Here is an 18,089-nt window from a genome sequence, read left to right as displayed (position 1 = left end):
CAACAGAACAATGTCTCAAACCCAGTTCCTCTAACTATCTATCCACTCCGTTTCCAACAACAAAACAAAAAAGTCCACCTGCTAGCAGCCAACTAAACACATACAACTGAATTACTGAATGAGGTGCTAGATGACTGTGGAGACATGTCATTTAATAACACCAACCTAATAGCCAAGAAGACTTTAATCAAAAGTCAATATATTATGAAGCTTATACGTCTATTATTCAAATAACATCTAAATAAATTCCATTTAAACATGAATTTCAAGCCATCCTCAATAAGGTTTAAGAATCTTCCAAACCTTAACAAGGAAATCACCTTCCCTAAAGGATTAATTCAAATAATATTAAAATAGACCAACTCTACCCTTCTCTCAAAAGCTAAGAAACATAGTACTTGGGATTTGAGGGAAATATTATGAAAGTAATTCAGCAATAAATGCTGTGAAAAATTCCAAATATTGAAACCTCTTTCACCACACCCACCCATTCACCCACTGCCCTCAAGATATAACCACTACTAAAAGTCTGTAAGGCTGCCTTTCAGCATCTATGTGAAATCAGTATTTTAAACTATACATCCTGATGTGAAATTATACCAGTAAGTGTTTAAAATGTGCTTATTATAAGCCTTGCTAGAGTTAGTAAAACATTGAAATTCTTACAAATGAGAATCAGTAATACTGGCCCAATATTATTGGTCCAAAATACATCATGGCCTGTATTGTTACTGTATGCTGTTCAGAAATTTTGTTCAACTATTTCTCCAACTTGAAAAATATAACCTAGTATTTCTTTATAACTTAAATCTCCACAACTTTTACCTATTATTAAAGAATGTTATAATATGAAGATGCTTTCTAGGGCAACAGTGATTATCTCTGATGACACTGTTCCCAGTCGCAGCTTTTTTTTCAAATTACTTTTCCTTAGTAGTCTTAAAAATAAACTTATTTTAGAAAAATAAGAATATTAGCAATAGTATTCTTTAGTTTTCCTAATACTTCATGAAGTTATTTTGTAACTTTATATATTTAAACCAACCTTCTTGAGTATTTCAAAACCAGTCAACATTTTAAATATTTAAACCAATTCTGAGAGGTCATCAGGGAAGGGATTGTCCCTATTTTTAAAGCAAATAAACTGAAGCTTAGAGAAATTAATTATAACTTGTTCATTAGGGTTATTATTTAAGAGATCCTAAGGGTTATCCTGCTTAATCCCATCTTTTAAATGATGAACTATCTCCTCCCTTGCCAACTGTAATCTACTGCATCTTACTTTGACAGCAAACATTAATTTTGCGGCCTTGTCATGGTTTAAAATAACTCTACCAGGAGCCTTCTTAACAGTCTTGGAAAATCTAAAGAAAGTAGTTACAAAGTAGCCATCGTTATTAAAATATGAAAATAAGAAACATGCCAAAAATATTGGCTTACAGAGTAACTCCTCTCCTACAAAGAAGGTACAATGTATGTGAGCTTTATACTCAAAGGTTTTTTTTCACTTTTCTGAGGAGGGCTGACTTGCTAGAAAACTGCTGGCTGAGTAGAGATTACTGTACAGTATTTCCATGCCAAGAAACGCATATTTTCCTATGGCATCCTATTTTATGAGCTGGGGTATGGCAGTACTGTTTGGTCCTTATCCTTGCCTAGGGTCAGCATGAAATGATACTATACTAAAAATCACCAATTGCCACTCTTCTTCCATCTCCAATTCACAAAAACACTCTAAAAGAATCCATACTGAAAAAATGAAAACAACAATGAACTGAGACACAAAGAGCACAAATTTTGTCTAATTTGGCCCTTAACTATGTGCCTCTGATAAGTTGTAATTTTGAACAAGTTTCATCATCTCTGGGTCTTGATTCTTCATCTGTAAAATGAGTCTTTTAAATGATACACTATCACAAAGTCTTTCAGATCTAAACTTTGTAATTTTTAGAAATCAAATTTAAGCATGGAAGTCAACAGGAAACCCAATCATAGAACCACAAACTTTAGTTATGCCTGTAGGTACAAAAGCATGACTATAATGGTCTTTAGCTACTCTATTCTAAAACCAAAGAGAAGAGAAATGACTCTCCAAGGAACAAAATGAAATACATAAATATAAACAAATACACACATACAGTATTATAAAAAGAACTCTTCAGTTTAAATTTTCCCTGGGATCCAAACAATCCATCCATCTTCCTTTAATTTCAGTTCTTTCGTACACCTTTGGTAAACATCAAAATAAAAAGGTATTTTACCTCCTCTTAAATTTTAGAAGTAACAGTGAAATAGCCAAAATGAGAACAAGATAAAGAATAATTCACTTTTAAATTTTGTTCATAACAAACCCCACAAACCTTAACAGCTGGAATTTCTCAAATAAATATGGGTTCCATTTTTAATGATATAGTCTCTAAATTCACCAGTTTCATTTTCCCAGTAAGTTGTTTATTATACACAATGATATGAGTAGACCTAATGTTAAGAAACTCCAATAAAATACTATTAAATAAAATTTTAATCTTTAATATTTTTCACATATCAATTTACTACTTTGCATACAAGAACATTGGTTATATAAGAATTTAAAATCAAGTGTATTCTATGCAGAGTTTTTTTTAAATGTCTTTATATTCATAAACAGTTTTGATAGAGTCAAAGTTATCCCATATCCTAAAAAAAACACAACACCTGAAGAAGATAAAAGATTCTAGGAGATTCTGCCTTAATCCTGCTTCTCTTCTTCCCCTACATCATCTCCCTTATTGTACCCTCTCCCAAGTCTTCATCTCTAGGCTATTCTCTCCAAGTGCTTGACCTATACATCTAGCTGTATATTTCACCTTGATGTTCCAGACACCAAAGCTTCAAGATGTAAAGAACTACTACAGAACTCAAAAAAACAACAGTAAGAGTCTTTGGGTGAGATATGGGTGATTTCAATCCTCCTTCAATACTAAAGATCTTTTTTCTATTCTAGGTGGAAAAAATGAATCCAACCCACCAAATTATCTTTCCCTTCAAGTATTTTGCTCCTCCTGATTTGCCCATCTGAGTGACTGATACCGCATCATTTTACAGGTACCACAGCATTTTATCTACTATAACCAAAAGCCCTGGCACCATATCCAGTTCCTGATATCCAGTTCCCTATTGCTACTAAATTTCTCTTAAATTCATCCCTTCTTCTTCCCCCCATTATTACTCAAGATGAGCCCCTCATCATCTTTATACTAATTTATAACCTTCCTTTCCCCACTCTCTTCCCTCCATTGCCCTGCCTTGTTCCTCAGAAATACTAATCTTTCTAAAACACAAATTTTAAATTTGTGCTTTTATTTAAAACCGTTCAGATCTCCATTCCCTTCTGACTAAAAATTCGGTGTTGTGCATAATATATACAAAGGCCTTTCATCAGAAGATCCTTGTCTAATTTTCCATTGCTCCTCCCAATCCCATCCTCTACCATGCCAATCCAAAGATGCCATTTCCTTGAAAATGATCTTTATCTTTTGCCTCACAGTCTCTCTTCCCTCATACTGTATATATCATGATATACAGAGGAGTGGACACACAGTATACACAGGATACACCACTACTCTTTATATCATACTATTCATCATATTATATTCTAACTCTTTCCAACCACTAGCTGACATTAAAACCTTCATGGCCTATGACTGTAATCTAGCAATTTGAAATTGTTTTACTATTAAAATAGAATGAAAAAATTGTCTGACATGTACTAGCAAAATAAAGGAAGCCTTCACAGAATTATTCGGAATCATTAACTGCTACAGCTCTAGCCCTGAAACATCTAATCTTTTGATTCTGCAAGTGAATCAAAGTACTGATTGGGAAACTTTGCACATGGAATGGTGTGGCAGCCTCTGGCCAACAACTTTAGAACTTCAATAGTCTTCAGCTAAATTGGTCACAATCTAATTGCCAAAAAAGCAAATAAGCCTCCTAAAAGAGACAAGATAGCAACAAGCATTTGGAAAACTCTGGTCAATAACTGCCGTAAAAATAACAACCACTTTTCTGGATGTAAAAATATTCAAAGATGTTAATAATCCTTATAAAAGCATTTACTTATATTTCAATAAAGCTTTTTTTAAAAAAGCGTACTTCGAATGATGTCACTCATTTGTGCTGTATAAAAACAAAACTGAAGGAACAAAATAGCAGCAGACCCACCAGACTCCAAGAAGGGACTAGTAATTACCAAAGGTGTGGAGTTGGGGAGTCGGGGTGAGGAGGGAGCAGATTAAGGGGTGCTATAATTCACGATCACAATATAGGCAGATCATGGGGAAGGCAGTATAGCATGGAAAAGCCAAGTCATGACTCTATAGCATCTTACTATTCTGATACCCAGTGACTGCAATGAGTGGGCTTAACATGGGTGAATGTTGAAACCACAATATTGTTCATGTAAGACCTTCATAAGATACTTAAAAAAAAAGGTGGGGGGGGGGGCACTTACTGGTTTATTAAACACAAAAACTCAGAGACAGAAGTCATTTGAGCAACAAACATATAACATGGTAAAAACTCATTTTGATGACTTATAATTAAAGGTGTTGATATTTAGCCAGGGACAAGCACAATAACCTGCACATAGTTCTTGGGTTTTATTAGGTAAATCAATATTAATATTAGTATTATCAGGAGACTTTCTCCCTATTTTGAGACAACTACATAAGCAACTATTTTTCACTGCGGTCCTTAACTTTGGATAGTATTTTAATAATCATTCTTATTTACTTGTTAAAGCCTGTGGATAAAATTGTAGTATTTCCAGAGTATCTCGCCTGGCTTTAGTGCATCTTCGTATCAACAAGCGTTCCTCAGGAGTGAAGAGAGTAGTTCATCTCCATATCAATGGGTAATTACCTAGGCTACCAAGGGTTTATCTGAACCTGAGAGATTAGGGGGAAGTCTTGCTTGCTTCTGCCTGAGCAGGAAAGAGATGGCCCTGGACTGCAGTTTGTAAGCAATAAATGGGTTTTAAACTTTACTCCCTTTGACTGATTTTGGTTTTATAGGTATTTTGTCCCAGGGTTTCCTCTCCCCAAAGTTAACAAGCCTTAAAGAATTAGCTGAATTACTATTATGTACCTGAGTAATATTTTTTAAATAGTCTACAACATCCATGTACTTAGGTATGGGTTCTTTGTCCCAATTAATGAGGTTTTTAACTTGTCTTCCTGTAGAGAGTTAATGTAGCTACTACACACTGAAAGCATCCTAACTAAGTCATTTTCAAATAAAAATCCCACTCCACAAAAAAGGAGAGCCAGAAAGCAATGAGCCAAACTTCTTAAAGTTTGCTCCCTTTGCTGCATTTTTTAATCAAGTTTACAAGAATGCTTGATCTGCAATTAATATGAAAACATTTTTTGTAAATAAAATGGCACTAAGTAAGGGAAAGCAAAAAACATTTCCAGTACACAAATTCCATGACTGAGATTTTTTTTAACATGGGTTTTTTTTTGTGGCCTGTTTATTGCAGAGAGCTAAATCTCTAGAGCCTAAGAAGTGTCTTCACATAGAGGTAAGCGCTTGGAAAATTTGTTGAATATTTTCTTTAACACGGCTCTAAATTGTTTTGTTTCGGTTTTTGATATTGAAATAAGCCTCATAAAGTCTGTAAGGAATAATCTTCCTGCTCAAGTTTAATTCAGATTTATTAGTAGCATGCTATTAATCAAGTTCTCAGGTTTCAAAGTTAGGGGCCAGCAAAGTATGGCCAATGACCTATTTTTGTAGAGCTTCAGGCCAAGAATGGGCATTTAAAAATAACAATGAAAGGCTAACAAGAGTATATGAAAGAGAACTTAACTGCCCCACAAAATCTAAAATACTTACTATCTGGTCCTTTATTGCAAGTCTACCAATCCGTGTGAATGGAGATTCCATTCACAAGAGAGTGAAAGCTTTTTGAATACACACTTTAACCTGTGAATTGTATCTGTACTATTGAAAAGAGATCTTTCACCTAACCTTCTCCATATCTAAGTCTCTGAATTTTGGCTTGTTATTTGATTTGAAGAATGTTATAGAAATGTTTTTCTTGTCTTTTGTGACCAGAACATAACTGATTATGATAGATATAGATGCTAAAAAAAGTAAAAGGAGAATTGAAGTTAATTTATGTTTAATGTTTTACATAGTAGCAAAATAGCAAAACTGACGTAGAAAAAAACAGAACAGACTATGAAGAGAAAAAACTCAATTATATTTCAAATGAATAGTACTTTAAGGGAAAAAAACTAACCAAGAAATGTTTGAACACAGTATTCTGAATATATACCCATCCTCAGGCTAAACAAAGTGAACTATAAACAAATAGTAATTTCTAGTTAATAGGTTTGCTCTCACAGACAAAGGGTTTAGCAATTCTGAAACAACTCTGTATACCAAGATGCTCAAATAGTAAGTATATTGTGGGTAACAGAAACTAGTTTTCTCACTGTCAGAGAAAGGAATTAGATTTGTAAAGAGGAAAGGCTAGAATGAACCCCACATTATTGGACTGGAATTGTAGCTATCTGAATGAACACATGGCTGTTTTACATAGCCAAATAGCTAATAAAACAAACATCTGTGTATGCATATTGGCATATTCATACATATATAAAATTTCTAGCTCAACCTGTTAATACATATGCACTAGAAGAAACTAGAGCTCCTTGGAGAAATGGCTTTCCAGGGTTGGGGTGGGAATTATCTTGTAACAAGAATGTAAGGAAATGCTTTTAAAAATGATGAGCACAAGTTAAATTTCAAATGCAGAGGAAAAGTGAAGGAAATTGATGGGAAGGTTCTGCTACTACTCAAAAGTGAGGTGATGAAGTATATGGGGCTGAAGCTCGGGCCAGCATTAAAGCTATGTTACTACATTGAGAAACTTAAAGAAGGAAAATAAAATTGAAAAAAAAGTGTATAAGCTGAGATTGGACATAATTCTCAGTTGTCCTGATAACTTTAAGTATCTTTATTCTCTTAGTTTTTTTGTAGACAGTTCCTCTAAAAATATGTTATAGCCAAAACTGCAGAACTACATCACAGTCCAGGCTACTTCTCTAGAAACCATTTAACACGTTAGTAATAGCATATCCAAATTGGCAGTTCTTTATGTCTTTTTATTATATTACATTCTATTGTTTTATATACAGTTTAGAAGTGCACTTTGTGGTGGAAACACAAACACCTTCAATTTTGGTTAATATTTATATGTAGAAAAGAAAAGCTAAATCCCAAAGGGGAGAGTATCAGGGACTGACAAATTCTCAAATGAAATTCATGGTAAGTTTTCTTTAGAAGAGAATTTAAAGATGCAGCTGTAGATATCATCTCTTTCTCAAATGGACAGAGGAGCCAACCTGAAGGAGCTCTGACTGGTCAAAACTGAGACAATCTAAGCATTACAAAACCTCAATGAATAAAAAATAATCCACAGATTCATACTGATCCGGTTACACATACAAATACAAAAATGGGGAGAAGGAAAAGCTCTTACAGAATGACAAATAATAAAAAAACAAAGGACTTAGAAAAATCACTATTTGGCAACCATCTTAGTACTGAATCAGGCAAGAATTAAATGGGTGCTAAAACAAATGGGTTAAAGTTTGATGAGTAACAAGGAATTTGCATAGTCTCAAAGTTATCTCCCCATAAGATACTTGTAACAAAGGGAAAAATAGTAATACTCCAGTAGAGAAGCCTAGCAGAAAAAAAGTTAACATCCCTATTAATGGGATACATGGACATCATTTGCTTCCTAAGGACACTAATGCTTATGGAGTACTCCTGCCAAAAAATGCATAGCCTGAACCTGATTATGAAGCAACAGCAGACAAATCCATATTAAGAGAATTCTAAAAATAACTGGTCTATTTCCATCAAATATCATCAAATTTCAAAAAAAACAAAGAGTAATAACCAACTGCCACAGCTTTAAGGATGCTAATGAAACAAGACAAGTGAATGCAGAGTGTGATGTGGGATGTACTCTGCTACGGACATAACTGGTACAATCGATGAAATCTGAAAAAGGTCTGCAGACAATGGTACCACTAATGTTAATTTTCTGATTTTGGTAATTGTATTATGGTCATATAAAAGAATGTCCTGCTTTGTTTTATTTTTAGAAAATAGAGATATTCAACAGTAAAAAGCGCTACCAATTGCAATTTACTCTCAATCTGTTCAGAAAAAAAGTCTCCTATGCAGAGAATGAGAATGCAAACACAGTTAACATACTAGGTACAGGAACCAGGATAAGTATACAAAAATTCTATCATTCTTGCAACTTTTTTTGTAAATTTGAAGTTGTAAAAATAAAGTTTAAAAACTGGGAAAAAATTAAGTTAACTTATATTTGTACATTAAGCCAGTAAAAAGGAACTATGAAAAATCTTGTTATGGGTTCATCTTATACAAAAGAGTAAGAAAAACATCTTAGAGGTTGAGACCTGGGTCCTTCTGGGCTCAGCTCTAATACTTAAAAAGCTGCAATTCCTTGGTAATCAGAATGGTAGGCCTCAGTTTCCTCATTTCTAAAACGAGGATAGCACCTATTCCACTTTTCTTACAAGGTTATCCTGAAAGATCCACTGAAATGTGATGATGGTTGGGGAAAACAGAGGCAGAGCATAAAACACCAATTTTATAAAGTAGCTAACTTCTAACAATTGGTAAATAAAAAGTACTTCAAAAATCACAAGCCAGATATTTTTTCATCATAGCAAACAGCTATTACAGAAACAACACATTTGCTACATATTTTGGTTTATAAAAATTATAATTTATTCAACAATCTTCTCACCTATATACTCAAATATTTCAATCAATTCAAATTCCTGTATTTTTTTTTTTTTTACCATAAAACTTTATAGTATCAAAAGTTTACTAAATTAAAGAAAGCTATTGCTAGGACTTGGTCAACCTAGTATTTTTTTGGGGGGTGTGGAAATTAAGATATAGTTGAGATATACCATTGTATTAGTTTAAGATGTACTCGTTAACCTTTAGATACTGTGAACCAGCATAAAAGGATCTTTAGATCATTTCCCAAGTTCTACACACTAAAATATAATTCATCTTTTACTCATAATCTACTCATATAAGCCTGAGGAATCTAATCAAATTCAGAAAACAAATGTTTATGAGACATAAATCATGTACTTAAAGAAAAGTTTGTTTTAAAAATAAAAATAATTACTCCTCCAAATTCATAAAGATTTGGTCACCAATGAAGTTTTTTAATCATTTACATGTGGAGACTAATATGTCACTAACAAAACAAAACATCCTTAAAGCTGTACTACTTTATAAGAAATAGTTATGATACCAAAATACCAAATGGAGGGTTTTTTTTCATACATGATAGACAATCTGGTATAAAATAAAAGTTAATGTAGAGCTCACTGTAATTTCCCATCATTAAAAACATTAGATCATATTCTTGTTTAAATAAGTCTACTTGATCGATCTCTATTTTGATAGTTAAGTAATTTAGACTCTGTAAAGTGAAAAGCTGAGAACAAACCAGACAGAACAGAGCCTGAAGGGAGAAATGCTGTACTAACATAGACCCTAGCAAAGCAGCAAGCCGAGTGGATAATGCCTACCTACCTCACCAGCTCTGCAGAAAGATGGCACAGCAAAGCGGGTGCGGTGAAAGACAACAGATTACAAGAACAAGAACATAAACTCCAAGAGGTTATGCTTTTTGCTTGTCTTGTTACCAATTATCCCAATAAATAAAAAGTACCTGTATATGTTAAACATTAAGTATTGGTTATATGAATGAAAAAATAAATGAAAGAATGAAATCCTGGGTGTCAAATCAACCTACGTGAATTATATTAAATTGCAGAATTATTTTAAAAACAAACTTGGCATACACACTCATTTAATAGCCACTACATGTCTTTAAAAAGCAACAAATAATCTATATTGCCATTCTGACTACATACAGTAATGTCAAAATTTCTAAGATATTTCCTGACCTACAGTAGATACCATAACACAATTACATACCCTTCTCTGAGTTTAAAATATGGTGTAGTAGAAACTTATGAAGCAGAAAGATGAAATGAATGCATAAAACCAAAATCATAAAAAGTAAATGCTTCACTTACTATCAAACTTGAGACAGAATTAACTCAGATAAGAAATCACAGGTATAAAACATTTCTCATCATTTTTTTCCCCTTATAATAGTACCTTTACCAAAATCTGCTCATCTATAATTTGAAAATAAAAAATTTGATTTAGCCTTTTTTTGTTTCTCCATTCCTATAGCATAACTGTCAATGACTTGTCATGTTACACATTGAAGAACTTCCTCAAAATTAAAGATGTATTTTATTTCCAACCATCAAATTAAGGTTTGCAATTTACTCAGTTAATTAGGTAATGTTACATTCCTTTTACAAAAAAAAACATGAAATTATGTAAAGCAGAATACAAATAAATGCAACAAGAGTTTATACATAACTTATGTATTAAGCACAATAGTTCTTAACCTATTTTTTTGTGAAGAAATGCAACATACTCCCTATGTTATCTTAAAGATCACTAATATATTCTAACTGAAAACCTTTATGCTGCTTCCCAAATACTGCCCATATAATCAAGACATCATTTCACTACCAATTTAAGCCTAGTATTTTCCAAAGGGCCTGCCTTATGTGGGTTATAATCATCTTACTATGCTTCTTGTGTCCATGCTGCTGGAAAAGCAGTCTGTACAAGCAGGAGTAGAGGCACAATCCTGAGAGAGAGGAGTAGAGAAAAATGTTGAGAAAACAAAACCAGATAAAATGAGCTCACTTAAGAGTTCAGGAGCTCAGCCAGTGTTCAACATCAAGGTTGTTTACAATTCTCTCATATCATTTTGAGTTAGAAGTTGTCCAGTTAACAGCAAAACTGGCCCTAGGAAGAGATACCTGAAATTACATGCACAAGCAGTAATATCACTAATTCCAAGCCAAATACACTTCAAAAAAAGAAGTGATCATAAAATTTGATTATTTAGGAGACTGAGGAATGCACATGTCCCCCAAATGTCAATCGAAAGTACTGTAACTTAACGCTAGCCTCGAATAAAATGGTCAAGCTGTACCAATGACATCGATTTCAATCTTGCCAAAAATTTTTTATATTTAATCTTGGGTGTTTAAGACTACAACACTTGCAAATCATCCAGTCTCAAAATCATTATCAATCTCAATTACTCTTACATTCTAAATTTTTAAATATTGGGAAGGAAAAAAACCTTTTACATCATGTTGTTCTAAACTGAAAAATAAGAAAAAAAATTTAAAAATAGCGTAATTACAACATAAAACTTAGATTTAATCTAACTGGGACCTTCAATGGAATACTCTCCTCCCAACTCTCCCCACTAAGCAAAAATTATAAATGAATCAGAAGTTTTCATTTTAAAATTGCCATCTAAGTTCCTATATTGCTACAGCACCATAAAATGTCCTTCAAAATAATGCTTATACAAAGTCCTCCAAAAAGTAATTTTATATTTAGTCAAAGAATCTTCCAACTAACAGGAAACCTAAATATAATCTCAAATCAGTCCTTTATTTAACAGAGAAGAAAATCAAATGTCCAGAAATGTTAACTACAGTTGGTCCAGGACATTTACTACCCAGTGTATCCATCATTCATCCATTCAAGAAACCTTTATTTAGCATATACTATGTATTACACATTGTGCTATATATACCAAGGATATGAAGTTATATGGTCACTGTCCTCATGGAGCTTATGGTCTGGTTGGAAAGACTGTTACTAATTGCTTAAAACTAATAATCACTCGAAGAGGAAGTACAGTGTTTTAAGCCAGTCTAAGAGGGGACCTAAATCAGTGATTTCCAACCAAGGTTGATTTTGCCCCCAAAGGCACATCTGGTTAGTAGCTGGAGATGTTTCCAGTTGTCACATTAGTGTCACCTAATGGACAGAGACCGGAGTTCTGCTGCTAAATGCCCTTCAACTCTCAGAACAGCTCCTCACAGCACATAATTATCCAGCCCAAAATACACTAGTGCCAAGGCTTTCTTGAGAAACTCCAATTTAAATCACTGAGGTCGGGGGGTTAGCAGGGGCTTCCTTCTTTTATGACACTAAGTATACCATATCTTTAAGGGATTTTCATAAGGTAGAAACAAAAAAGATGGCCGTATGTATGATACAATTCACCAGATTCTCTAATGGATGAAAATGGAAGAAAAATGTCATGTTTTATACCTGCTTCACATAAATTCCTTTTCCTGAACACAAGGGGGAAATGTACAAAGAACAAATTTCACATGCTTTTATTCGCTCTACCTTTCCCACTGTTCTCTACCAAGCCATGTCTGCCACTCTATATTGGTAGAAAGATTATAAAAAATCCTGTATAGGCAAATGAATACTGGATACAAAACTGGGAGTAAAACAGAAATGGGATTTCACTTTTGATGTGAAAGACAAGTCATACAAGAGGAAAATGTACTGGGTGTTAAAGTGACTCTGGAAAGTCTGTATCCAGAACAGTTTAAACAGTAAGCCGTCTAACTAACCAAAAGACCCTAAGGACAAACAACATTAAGAACTTAAGAATCCTTAAGATGGTAAAAGACACTAGTATCCTTACAGGGTTTATGAATCACGGTAAATTCAAAAAATTAAATAATTCCGCATTTATCTTTGCAAACTGAAAAAAATTGCAACAATTTTCCTGACACATTCCATACCTCCGTATGTGTTCCTACATCCTCCTACTCAGGCTATTCAGAGCAGCAAAAGAAATGGACATGGGGGAAAAAAACTATAGTAATGCAACTACCTATACAAAGAATGTTTTAAAAAAAAACCGACCACTGGCTGATATTTGATTACGGTAGAGATCTGTTGTTAACTTCTTTAAGTGTGATAATGATATTGGGGCTATTTTGTTTTATAGTACTTAAAAATTAAAAATGAATCCAATACACAAGTAAAAATCTACCTCGTTACTTTCTTGTCTAAGTATAACCAATGCATAACAGAATCATACTTTCCATGTATTAAGAGTTCCTATTTTATGAAAGTGCCCTCTCTAATTAAGTTATAATTTTCTAAGCAAAGGGTCAGGCACTGTTGTTCTCCTTTCCCTCTTTTCAAAAACAAGACCCTACCATAATGGCCTCCACACAATGATTCTTAAGGACAGAGTGCAGGCATGCAGCTCCCACGACACTGCTGCACTCCAGTCAACGGAAATGATGGTTGTCCCACAAAATTAACACAGCAGATACTGAGATCAACTCTCAAGCCTTAATTTCACTGAACTCATGATTACTAAGAGGAATTTACCGCAGAAAGGATCTTGTATTTGTGGTTTTGAATAAGGGAGTGGGGAGGCCACAGAACCCCTTTGAGAAATTGTGGCGGAAGGGCAGGAGGGTACACACCAACCGTGACTCGTACACATCCTACATAAAGTCACAGATTTCAGACTGAAACTCATCCATGGTTTGCAGATTAAAAAAACCTCTAAACTTTAAAATGTCAGCACGTTCCTGTTTTCAATCCAATGTTCTAAGGGGGAGAGAGAAGCAGTCTTGAAAAATCTGAGAATTAGCAAGCCATAAAAGCTAAGTATTTCATATTTTTAACATTAATGATTATGGTTAGAGCTAAATTTTAATGCCTTATAAAGCAAACAATTTCTTGACAATTCAATGCTTCAAAGGTGTATTTAAATTTAGCAGACAAAGTTCTGGTGGGCTCAGCCCAAGGACAAATACTTTTAAAAGCCAAATTCACTGTTAGGTAAACATTCTGAAACATTCTGTTCTCCTAATCTTGTAATTCAGACTTCTTTTTTATTTTGGCACTTTGCAGCACAAGATTTAATGAAAAATATTATTTTACTATTTTCCATGTAACAAGATTTTTACTGTGTCAAGCATTATAAACATTCACAATTCAGAAAAAACATTATCTATTTTGTGTTTGAACCTGTAGTTTCTTCTGTTCAGAATCTTCTTCAAATGTATTTTCCTTCCTCAACTCTTTGACTCTGTATTGCTTTTAAGTTAATCCTACTTTCAAACATGGTGAAGTTTTAGCATATTATTAGTAAATAAGGTAGTTTAAGTTCTTCGAAATCCACAGGGAGCAAGGAGAGAGTGCCACATACACTAAAATGGGACTACTACTCCAAATTTCAAGTCCCTATAAAGATTAGATGTGGAAAAGAGGTAGAACAGTCAGCTATGTAAAGTTAGGCCCCTATCCTTAATGTCACTATTAAAATGAAAAAACAGCTAACATTTTACTCCATTGTGCTATCTAGTGACCAAGGGGCTAATCCCTTGTTTCTAACTACTAGGAGAGGTCCTATTTAAAACCTGGGGACAGGGGTGGGAGGGGGGACTGGGAGTGATGGGAGGATCCGTATTAGGAACCCCCCCTCGAGCCTAGACAAAAAGGATTGGGGTGAATCAAGTAATTAGCAGCTCAAATAAGAACCTTTTTAAATATAATTTTTAAAATGTTAACATTCTATTACTCTATACCATTGTATGTAGCAAATAAAAAGGCTACACAGCTGGGGGTTTTTTTTTTCTGTGCATCTGTGAAATTATCATAAACTAGGATATACAGTATCATTAACTATTTTTTTATTCCAGATCTTAAGCACTTTACTGTGGGGAAGAAGCAGATTTTATAATTTGCCCCCAAATTATCAGCTATAAATTCATTAAAAAAGTTGCAAAGATTACCCCAAGACTATCGCTCTCATTAAGAAGTGGTGAAACAAAAGAAAAAAGTAAAAGAAAATCCTTTACAAAAAAGTGCTTACTTTCACATAACTGTGTCGCTATCTACTCTAACATGGAGAGTCCATATCCTAACTTTTAGCCTCTTTGCTAAACTTCCCAAATGCCAATTATTCAAAGAATGAAGGAAAGAAAGGAAGAAAAGTAAAGAAAAAAAAGAAAATTTTAAAACAGCTTTTAAAAGCACTGTCCTGTTCGAACTACCACAGAAAAGAATACTGGTACTTTAAGAGGGGAACACAAGATTTTGTTGATCATACTCTTGAATAGAGTGTTTGCACTTCCACATCAAACGTTCATAAAATGTATGCGAAATTTGTTAATATCACATTAAAATATTTTTTTCTAAGGCATACAGATAAGGACAATTATGGTTGCATAGATATGCATTTGCTATGTCTAATGTTTTGCATTAAGGTCTATTTAAGTCGGAGTTTAAAAAAAATTTTAAATACATGCTATAGAAGTATATCTTTGATATTCGGACTAGTAAACTTCAGCTAAATAGCGAACACCTGCTTGCTAAAAATCCAGTGTTAGATTTGACATATGAATGAGCCCGAGGAAATGCTTCCCCAGCATCTTTCCTCTTTCCATGCTTCTCTTCCTCCTACCATTTGAGTCTGTAAGTCGTGATGCTTAGAGGAGAGGAGAGTAAGAATAAAAGAAATCGCAGAAATAATCTCGCCTCGCGACCAACCATCCTCTCAGCACAAGTCCCTAGCTGGCAGGTTACCTAGCCAACAATACCTCCAATGTAAACACTATGCGCAATGTGACCACAGATCGTCACCCCTGTAGGCTCTGCAGCCGCACTAGCCCCGTCCGCGCCCGCCTCCTCAGGCCCCGGGAGAGATCTGGGCAGCGCAGGCCAGGGTGCACTTCAAATCCCGCAGGCCCAGGAAAGAGGCGGGCGGGCCAGGCCGCGCGGAGCTGACCCCCGGGCCCAGCCCGAGCCTCCGGGGGAGGGCCCAACGGGGCCATCCCTCCAGCCCGCAGCCATTCCACGGGGCGCGGAATCCACAGGAACCGCCCTCCGCCCCGGGCGGCCCTCCCCTCCGACTCGGGGGAGGGGCGCCGGGGTAGAAAAACACCCCTCCCCCACGGGCTCGGCTAGGCCGCCTCTCGCCCCTCCCTGGAAAAACCCCCGGGCCCGCGCCCACCTTGCTCGCGCGGGCCTCGCCCCGGCCGGGGGAGTGTGCGCGGGAGGGGCGGCTGGACTGCGATACCAACCTCGCTGTTGAAGGTTTTCACGGCCTCCATGTTGACGGCGCGGAGGCCCCGAGCCCGGCGGCGGAAGAGGAGGCGGCCACTGCGCTAGGCGGAGAGCGCGGGCCGGGGGTGGCGGCGCGGCCACGAGGAGGGGGCGCCGCGAAGGCAGGCGCCGGCGGGGAAGGGCTCCCTCAGGGGCAGCGAGGCCCGGGCATGGCCGCTAGGGCGGGCGGAGCGCCGGTCTGGGGAACACAGGCGCTGCCGGGGCGGGCCGACGGGGGAGGGGCCGGGCCGCGGCGCCTTCTCTCCGCCCCACTCGGTCTCGTTCGTCCCCCTTCTGTCCCCGTCCCCCCGACTCTCCACCCGCTTCCTCCGTCAGACTCCTCTTTCACCTCCCCGCCGCTTGGGCCGCAGGAACCACCCGCGCGCGGCGAAGACGGAGGAGGAAGCGCTGGCAGCAGCGGCTGCGGCATCCAATATGGCGGACGCGAGTCGGGCCGCGCAGCTCGGAGATCGGCTCCGCCGGTCAGCGCGCCCCCTGGCGACTGGACCGTGCGGGCCCGGGTGGCAGCGCGCGACCATCGAGCAAACGCGGGCCAGAGCGTCGCCACCCGGAGGTCGCGGTCCACTCGGCCGCGGGGCCTGCGCCTCGCCCCCTCCCCGTGCAAGGCCGCTCGGGTGGCCGGTGGAGCCCCTCGGCCCGCCCTCGGATGCCACTGCAAAGCGTTGCGCTAAGAAAAGCGTAAATATCCTCAGTGCAACAAGTTCAGGAAATAATGTCCACGTTTCCGTTGTTTCCGTGTGGATTGGCCCCTTTACACGAGCTGCTGGTTTCAGTTGCCTTTTGAACTTCACTGGACAGTAACCTAAAGGTTAACAGCCAAAAGAAAAGTTTCTAGTCATTCATTTACTTATTAACGATATGCCCAAGCATTTTAATAGCGCCCGGAATGAACATCTGAAACAAAAGCTTCGGATCGGGTGGGGGCAGGGGAACGAGCAAGCACGCTTGCAGCCTGCAAACAGCTTGAGTGCAGGAAATGCACGCTGCATGAAATCCAAAGGGGCTAGTGTGGTACAGACAATAAGTGCATTTGTGTGGCGGGAAGCGGGTCCCCATGCGCACAAGACTTGTATGGGAGAAAGGGAACCCATTTATAATGGAAAATAAATTATTGTGAAGGCATGTGCCCTAGGTTGTTTGGGGTAAAAGGGCGAATACAGTATACCTAGATCAAATGAGATGCTGTCAGCAAAATTCCTTCTCACCTCGTGCGATGTAAAATAACTAATACCAAATTAAAAGCGAATACTTATTAGAATTAAGTTAGGGGTGTACCACTGAAGCCCAAACTCCGCTTACAATCGTATTTCGGTAAATCACCTCTCCCAAGTTCGCTCAAAGGGAAGGGAGAAAAATGGCAGAATTGTACTCTGGGGGGCTGTTGGAATCTAGGTACTTACGTAGAGCTGAGCCCAGAGTCATTAATACTGAGGAAAGGTCCTCTTGACTTTTCAGGGTTTGCACATTGTTTAGCGTGTCCGAGACACCTTCATTGACAGTTTCAGTATGGGCACTGGCTATTGAGAACGTAAAAGGAGTAATTTCATCAGTAAGAAATTATATTTTTACCTTCAAAATCTCAAATGCTGTCATAAAGTTCTCTCTTTTGAGTCCAATCCTCATGGGCCAAGCCATCTATCTCTTGCCAGCAATTGCAGTAGCCTCCTAACTGGTCCCCTGCTTGCCTTCTACAAGTCATTCTCCAGACTTAATCCAGAGGGATTTTTTCTTTTCAGGTGCAAGTCAGATCAAGTCACTCCCTTGCTTAAATCCCCTTAAAATGTTCCCGTTATATTTCAGATAATTATAACCTCCTGCCCTGGCTTGAAGCCCTCCTCCACCTCGGCTCACATTGCTTCTCCCTTGCTTTCTTCACTCCGGCCACACTAGCCTCCTCTCTGTTACTTGACAACGTTAAGCGTTTTCCTGCCTAGGACCCTGGTATGTGCTTCCTCCCTCAGTGG

General features: G+C 37.3%; 1 protein-coding gene across 11 annotated transcripts in view; it reads right to left on the bottom strand.

Moving 5' to 3' along the window:
• The window catches only part of SCAF8 (SR-related CTD associated factor 8), a 187,847-nt gene extending 170,593 nt beyond the window's left edge, over positions 1-17,254 (bottom strand). For 8 of the 11 annotated variants that reach the window (XR_005062696.2, XR_005062690.2, XR_012124328.1 and 5 more), the window contains exons 1-2: positions 16,083-16,252; positions 10,733-10,795 (exon numbers count right to left, since the gene is read on the bottom strand). Coding sequence is in view for 6 of the 11 variants with exons in the window: in XM_037023452.2 (XP_036879347.1) it covers positions 10,733-10,795; positions 16,083-16,112 (93 nt within the window). In the remaining 5 variants the exon portion in view is untranslated. Of the gene's footprint in view, positions 1-10,732; positions 10,796-16,012; positions 16,265-16,453 lie in introns of those variants that run through there. The other 3 variants (XM_037023484.2, XM_073219802.1, XM_037023475.2) reach the window with 3 other exon arrangements.
• Between the last annotated feature and the right edge of the window lie 835 nt (positions 17,255-18,089).

Source organism: Manis javanica, chromosome 13 (assembly GCF_040802235.1).
Source record: "Manis javanica isolate MJ-LG chromosome 13, MJ_LKY, whole genome shotgun sequence".
Taxonomy (NCBI): domain Eukaryota; kingdom Metazoa; phylum Chordata; class Mammalia; order Pholidota; family Manidae; genus Manis; species Manis javanica.
The sequence above is the reverse complement of the archived record's forward strand: the minus strand, read 5'-3'. Positions and strand labels throughout refer to the sequence as shown.